Source organism: Mizuhopecten yessoensis, unplaced genomic scaffold (genome assembly GCF_002113885.1).
Source record: "Mizuhopecten yessoensis strain PY_sf001 unplaced genomic scaffold, ASM211388v2 scaffold2091, whole genome shotgun sequence".
In the NCBI taxonomy this organism is placed as follows: domain Eukaryota; kingdom Metazoa; phylum Mollusca; class Bivalvia; order Pectinida; family Pectinidae; genus Mizuhopecten; species Mizuhopecten yessoensis.
In genome coordinates, this window is record NW_018404373.1 from 1,879,019 (window position 1) to 1,887,545 (window position 8,527).

At 34.4% G+C, this 8,527-nt stretch overlaps 1 protein-coding gene across 1 annotated transcript; it reads left to right on the plus strand.

Annotated features, from left to right (window-relative positions):
* Positions 1-1,936: 1,936 nt before the first annotated feature.
* LOC110445132 (tctex1 domain-containing protein 1-like) lies at positions 1,937-8,527 on the plus strand. Its single transcript, XM_021489553.1, has 2 exons — positions 1,937-2,185; positions 7,628-8,527. The coding sequence occupies exon 2, from the start codon at positions 7,671-7,673 to the stop codon at positions 8,376-8,378; it is 708 nt and encodes a 235-aa protein (XP_021345228.1). The 5' UTR covers positions 1,937-2,185; positions 7,628-7,670; the 3' UTR covers positions 8,379-8,527.

The following is an 8,527-nucleotide window of genomic DNA, read 5'->3' on the forward strand; positions in this document are numbered from 1 at the left end:
AAGACGACAGTGGGAAAATGTCTTTCATTCAAGTGATGTTTTCCTAATGACTTAACAACTCATATCATCCGTGTTGTCGCTATAACTTCTAAAACATAAAATATGAGTCGATCCTCTTACGGGGGATATTGAAAATTTTATTGAAGGTGTAGAAGTTGATATCAGAATAAGGTCTTGCCTTTGTAATGACCTCAAATAATATACCAGAGAGTATATAAATAATGATTGACTCCTTTTCCAACGTTTACATGGGATTTCGGTGAAAACTGCAATTTTAAATGCCTCTATGTTTGAAGAAAACGTTCTACATAACATATAATTAAACCAAGAACATTTTGAGGAACACAAAATGCACTATACACCAATTTTACTTCAAAATAAATAAAACTTTCATCACAGCTTGTATAATAATTGTTTATTTCTAGACGATGTCAGTTGTCTACATTGTTAAGGCAATAGGGGTCACATTTCAGAACGCCGGTACTGGGCTTTACTAACACAGCTATATTTTGATGTCATTCATGGTCAAGATTTAAGAAAACATATATTTCCAAGACAGGAAGTAAATTGGACTGTAGCAGAATGTAGAAATTTGAGACCTCGTTCAATTACATGCGATTTTTTCCACGTCACTGGAACCGTACTTGTAAAATGTTATATATGGGAATGTGAATAAACAGCATCAAAACTACATTTCACAATAAGATATGAGACATCTTTTAAGGATTGAAAAAAAATATTAGGGAGTTTCACACATACATTATGAACATTTTTTTTGTCCGGAAAATCTTCAATGTTTACACAATATATAGCGTTTCTTTCAAGAAAACTATATTAATTTGATATAAGCCAAAAGACGAAAAGACCGAGGAGAGGCATAAACAAAGAAGGACAATATACACCATAACAGACGATGTGGCACCTGTACTAATATCAATAAAAGTTGATGCGGACACGAATTATTCAGATATGGTGAGGTATGTGTATGTGGCGTAGCATAGCTTGTATCTACACGAAACAAGTTCTTTATCAGGTAAGTGTCTATATAAAACATGTCTACTATGTATAGTGTCCTCATAATTAATCCTAATATATTTTAAGTTGTCTGTACATTTTATTCGTTGGTTAATCCTACTAGTCGTCAGTAAATAGGGGTTGTGAATTGATTTTTAAAACATTTTACGAAATGATAAAGCTATTACATTCCCTGATAATGGTATTGACACCCTTCCATTAGTAACAGTATATCTGTTTTTAAATGTTAAAAGCAGATACTTAATGAACAATCACGCTTTTAATGTGAATCACTAATACATCGAGTTCATTTCCTTCAAACCCTCTGAATCATCCTCGGGGAAACAAGATCTTTTTTAATTCATCTTTAATCGATATGCATTTTGTTCTCTTATAAATAATATTTGACGTCATTTGTTTGTGGTATAACTACGACTACCAACCACGATAAACGTGTCAAGTCTATAATTACATTTGGTATACAATCTTATCACTATTTCTAACTGTATTAAGTTGTTTTTGGTATTGGCCCAGGAATGTGGACCATATACTTGTAGTATTTGTTAATATTACTCTTCATCTGACGTGGGCTTTATGTAGGATTTCTTTACGAGATAAGCACAAGGTTTAAGTATCGTAGACCATCACTCTAAGCTATTTAAACCCACACAGAATTCACTGACGCCAAAGTGTTTCGAGATTTTGATTAAATTTTCATGTTTTATTTTGCTTTTTAAGAAATTTTTATATCATTACATAATCAATTATATTTATCTCATTGAGTTAATATATAAACAGGTAAATGGAGACCATGTGTTTTTGTCATGACTCCTTACAGCAAGGAATTGACAAATGAGCAATGACCAAATCAATAGAAATGTGGTTAGTTGGTTGGTAGCTATGCTGTAGGGGGTCCCTCAGATAAAGCGTTCGTTGATACCGGACCAGCACTCACCGCACCACCCTAGACAGGTGCTACATGTTAATCAAGTAACACTGATTAATTGATTCAGGACCAGGTAGCGAGATAGCAGACGACCGGGCCTTGTTCACCTGTAATCTAGACTATATCCCAGAGATCTATCCATAGAAAGTCTGTATGATTTGTGACCGTGGCGGAATTACAACCGGATAGAACTACTACACAATATTGCTTTCTAGCTTTTCAAAGGTAAGTCACTATATCATTAAATTACTGCCTATTTTGTAGGACAAACGGCTATATATCTAATTTATCACAAGGCAGTCGAGTGTATTTGATGCATGTGCATTTGTTCCAAATATTAATTACGTCCGTCAAGTAAGTTAAAAATGAGAATGTATATCCAAAGGCAAAAATTCATATCTTTCTCGCAACATGCTTCTCTTCGCTGTATGTTTCCATTAGTGACAGCCTCTAAGTATTCTTTCTGCGACAGCCACTTGAAGATAACTTTATCAAAACACTCCACTTGAAATAATATACCGGCACTTGGATGGCACGTTTGTCAACATCGAAAACACTGGTGCCTGCTGAGGAGGGGAAGTACGTGCTTACAATGATTGGCGATCAAACAAAGACTAATCTCAGTCATTCATACTTAAACACACTCCATTGATGTCTATCAGGCTACAAGTATACAATAGATCTCGCCAATTGTTGCTTTCTGTATTATGCAACAGAACAATAACGTGCCAGATATCTGAGTTCGTAATGATGAGCCAACTTAACGGAAACTTGCTATACTTAATAGGTGTTCGGTGTTAATTACTTAGAAACTCATATCCCTAAGAAAGCTTACTGGTTTGGTGTCTCCTCATTTCCTATTGTTGTCTGAACTTTATCTTGATGTCTCTTCAGTTCCTGAGATAATGTTGATGTAGTACATAATTTTTCATTCGCCGATAAGATGGTTTTTTTGCGTATTCAGTATACAAACGTTTTCCCCATATATTTACCATTACCTTTAGTTTAAAAATAAATAGGACAAATATATATCCTATTCATGCAACGTTTATTCAACAAGATGTTCACAATTTTTCATTGTTCAATATCACATGTATGTTTGCACTATTAGATACAGTTTATACTCTCTGTACAACGCGCGTGTGACGACGTAGGTATTTTGCTGCTGTAGTTAGACAAGCACGGGCTACTTACTAAAGTTATAGTAGTATATCTTAAATGCTTTTATTAAAACGGAAAATAATAACATAAAAACCGAGTAGTGATTTATTTACGACGTTAAGGTCAGGTAAAGTAATCAGGCACAGAAAAAGTAAGACTACAAATGATTAATATCCCTTAGTAACAGTAGCGTATTTATCTTAGAAACATTATGTATTTTATGTATGGCATGACGCATACATCAGAGGTCAATATACACGGACTACTGGTATGGGAACACCTTTGGTACTCTTTGGTTACTCTTTGGTTAGAGAACGTTGTAAAGAATGACATTATCAATGGCCAGGTTAGGAAGGTCCCACAGAACAACATGTGTCCTGACACTACACAAATACCAGTGGCTGATATCATACTGTTCTATTTGAACCTTTGATATTTCATGTGCGTCTCTGAACATCATTTCCATATTAGGTTTGTATGACCGCACTTTCCTATCATCATGACAATCGAACTTACAGACAGTTCGTACCTATGGACTGCTTCATGGTCGTGACCTTGAATTAACCCTAACATCATTCTAACAGAGGTTTCCACAATCCTACCCATTTATCATATCGTGTTTTTGGCTGTTCCTTTTAAGTAGTTGCTCTTGTTATGCCTTTTAAAGTTATTGAGAAATTCCTTCACAATTTACAAGATAAACATTGCAAGTGTACATAAGGCTAAAATTTCTGCTTTGTATTCTTTATGTATAATTTATAATTCAACTCATCGTAAACAATACAACACAGAAAGATCAAACGTGTAATTATTGACTTTCATATAAACGGCTGCAGAATATTTAAGCTTTGATAAAATTTTCACAAACCATTTTTTCTTCTTTATTTGGATATTCTACAGTCAGTATATGAAAAATTGTCAAATTCATTAATCATTGTATTCAGGCAGTCATCGTGTGTAACGGACATCTCTTTAGAAAGGTTTTCGAAATGATTTACAAATTGAAGTTATTTTTGTTTGTTAATTTTGTGAATTAAGTTAGAGAGTCTCTAGTCGGTTATAATCCCTTTGATACAATAGAACTGACAATTTCACAACAGCACTGCCTCTTACATGTTTTATTTCTTTAGAAATTTGGTCCGTGTTATAGCTTTAGGTAAGTTTAGGTAACATATATTAATTATTTTCATATTTATATTATGATCGAATTTTAAATAAAAACATGAAATACATATAAAACAAGTACTGAATTTATGATAATACAACTTACAGCTCAGTAACTGTACAGTCCAACAAACACAATATCTTCAGAACAGTCAGGAACATTTATATTTACGAACACTACATGTACGGCACAATTGACTGAAACGGCTATGTTTGACAATAGGGTGCCTACAAAAATTGCGATTAAAATATTGTATGCATTCTACTGATACAAACACAGAAATGTGTACTGACTAAGGCGAACGACGAAAATAATGTTTTAATGACAAGATCCAAATTGTAAAAATGTTAAAGAAATATAGCATTTTACTTGTAAAGTCACTTGTCATTTACGTCTAACACTTAATTCCTATTTAATCATTTGAAGTGTTAAATCAAGCGTCAAAAATAATCAATGTATACCCTGCATACAAATCACTTATAGGGCCACGGGTCACTTTTGGTGGAAGATTATTTTTTTAAACATATCTAAAAGAAAATTCTTCTTCTTTGTGATAAAATTGCGTTTCTCAACATGAATGTAATCGGCTAATAAATGTGTTTACACACGACAAAAAGTAATGTGTATGGTTTCCTGAGTGATATGACACTAATTGGGCTTTAATCAATACTTGTTTGCATTAGACAATAATTCTGATAAGCGTTTTGCTGAAAGACGAGGTAACGAGAAAATTTCGTGCTTTTGACCACCTACAGCCAAACCGTATCCACACATGTCATCAATAATAAACACTTGTCCATTTAAAATTACGAGAGTTAAGCATCAAATTAAGATGGGATCTGTGAAGGCAGACAAAGTATTTTAATAAAACGCCCTCGATAAAGTTTTTGGACGGTGCAACCGAATCAGTATTTTGAATGGAAACGCAATAGGTTCACGTTTATCGAAACATACAAATGTTTCCCCCGACATTTGTTTTGGATTAGTGTCTCATAAGCCATATATTCATGGACAAAGTTTATTTTATCTGGATGGTATAGTTAAGATGAAATATTTCCCGTGACGCTTTGATAAAACATTTTGATCTTTCTATTTTCTGCGACATTTGTTTCGGATTATCCTGCATTAACCAAAGATACGGACCATTCATAATGGGGTATACTAAGAAATATTACTGTACAACGTATATTATTCGATAGAAATAAAAGTAAGAATTCCACAACGTCACTGAAGTTTATTATTAAAACGAACTGACGCTAAGAGGTACATAAAACGTAATTATTATTATATAAAAAATACAATATTCAGCTATATCAATTTTTAGAGGTTCCACAAAGGGGTAATCAAATAACAGATAAAGCATAATAATTCAAGCTACGATCAACTGATCAGTTGTCTAACGTGTCGCTTCTATCACATGATTTCCCTGTCTACCTGGGACTGAATGTATGACTGACAAAGGACGTGAATTATACGAATCTGTATCAGGCCAAAACAAACACTGACAAGGGTATTTATTTATTGATAGTTTACCTTGAATAGACGTTGGATAAAACACGGACGAAAAACAGACATTTTAAAACCCTTATATTGTCAGAACTGATTGCTGCAATTTTCGGTATCTTAATATTTGGTAATCTTTTAACGGTTGTATAAGAGAATGTTGGCATTTCCAAAAGTCAGTGCGGTTACTCGGATTAAAGCCGGCTACTTCAGTAGAGACTTCATGCCACTATGACAAATAGCCAGGTAGAAATCAATGTATAATCTATGATGTATGTGGGATACACTATCCCAGTGTGTTTACACATACCTCAGGTGTGTTATTGAGCAGTGCCTTGAATAGAAACGTAATCACTGCTATCGTTCTCACCTGACACAGTTAATCAGCAAAAGTATTGCCGTTGTGTGTGCTTTAAAAGCATTTAAAAATTGATATTAAGATTTATTGTTGGAATAATGTACATTAACTTGCTAATATATTAAACACAACAATTTTATTTCGTTGTTGGGAAACATTTTTGGATGATATTTGACTCACGTATATACATTTTGTATAGATTGGAAATCAAATATCACGAAAGAATGTAATTTGATACGTTTTAAATGGCTTAAATATGTTTAAGGAATACGTAAATGTTGTTTTTTTGAAATGCATAAATTGATAAAACTTGTGCAGTCGACACTGAGTAGATTATATCGGTTTCCTTTGTAAGGGAGATTTAATATGAAGGAGGTTTGTAACTATAAGGTTATGAGGCACATCAATTTATGTAATTATCTTGCCATATATTTCTGAAGTGCTAAGGGTCCTGACTAGGGTAAACGACCGGTATTTGTTTTATTTCAGTGTTGTTATTAGTAGTAAGCAAGTGACGTATCTTTTGCAAACATTCTTGATAATTATAAGATATGATCATTTATAACAGAACTACAAATGGATGCAGGACATAACCCTGTGGCACACCAGCCTAAAATTAGCATTGTTTTTTTAAGATTTCCTATAATAACAAATTCATTTCTATCAATTCGATAGAATTTCACCCAGTTAAAGATAATTCGTGAACAATAATACTATTTTAGTTATTAAAGCCATTTATTTTGCCTAATTCTATCGAAAGCTTTGATATATATATGATAAAACCTGTTTTCAGTGGTCTCCTTGCAGGTGGTCTATACATACAGGTTCAGTTAACATATGTTTTTCAATCGGGAGTTACTAAAGTTATCACCTAGCACAAGTGACCTCCTCACACAAGTGGTATCTTAAGACGGAGATCTATGTATGTCTAAAGATGATCATTTAATGCTTAAAACATTGTGATAACAAGATGGTAAACAGGTGAAAGGCCTTCATAAGAACTGATATCAAATATTCTTTGCTTACGATAAAAAGTTTGCAGATTGTTATAAAAGACCTTAAAATATATACGTTAAATACGTCTTTACTTCAAAATATTCAAGTCCGCCCGTTTTAAACAATGCAATTACTACTGTTAATTACAATTGCTGTTGGGGTTTACTCTGGGACCCTGACGATGGGTGCTTATCAAGTAAATTCAACAAGTGGAGGAAGATGATGAGATACTTTTTTGGTTTGCTTGATATTTATTGTATGAGTCGATGTATGTGTGGGCTGTATCAGTGCACACTCTAAAATCAAAGAATATTTTGGATTAGGATCAAAGTGCCCCCACTCTCCCACCCAATTAAGATCTTCCTTATATCATCCATAATTAAGACAGCTGAATACATGCACTTCGCCTTTATACGACAGAGTAAATTGATCATGTTACTTTTAATGCTAAAAGATTTACATATTTATATTAATTGATTCACAGGTCGTATTCACCAGAGCCGCTGAGTTCGATACCTGAGTAGACAATGAAGGAAAAAGAAAAAGCCGGACATGGGGATCACTCTAAGAAAGGCCAGGACGGTCACCAGAAAGATGAACATTCTAAAGGGGGACAGGAAGGGAGTCCTTCTATTCACCATAGAACCAGGAAAGATAGCCATCACAAACCCAGTCACGATGGAGGTCATCATAAAGGTCATCACCATGGTGACAAAAGCAGCCCAACGACGTCATCACATCCAATACGTCCAAGGGCGGGAACTCTAGTCCACCGAGATACTGCTCATTCAATAGTGTCCGGAAAGAGTGCTCACAACGCAGACAAACGTAGTATTGCCACGTCAGATGAAATCCAGCCAATGATGGGGATCAAACTAGAAAACACGTACAAGCTAAAGCCCGACTTCATTTTTTATGAAACACCAGTGAAACAAATCATAACGGACGTGATAGAGGCACAAATGACATTGAAAACGTACGACCCCGGGTCAATGAGTAAGCTTTGTGTTTTAGCGAGTGACATGATCAAAGAAAAGGTAAAACAACAGATGACTCTTCCGCGGTACAAGATTGTGAGTTCGGTAATGGTTGGGGAAAGAGGGGAGCATGATGCAAGTATGCTAGTGTCTTCCAGGTGTCTCTGGGATCAGCGGTACGACAATCACGTGTCTGTTACGGTACACAAATCTGGGTACTACGTCATAGGGATGGTGTTCGCCGTTTACGCAGAATGATATGACGGCACTTTTAGGCTAGTAATATAATCAATGTTCAGTGACAAAACATTCAAGAACTAATTTCATAAATAATGTGTTAAAGATAAAAAAAAAGTGCTGTATAATACTGCTATGTATTTAATTCTAAATAAATGTGTTTCGATTTT

Excerpts from the sequence above, each read along its gene's own strand:
- LOC110445132 (XM_021489553.1), top strand. The coding sequence starts at position 7,671 with ATGAAGGAAAAAGAAAAAGCCGGACATGGGGATCACTCTAAGAAAGGC.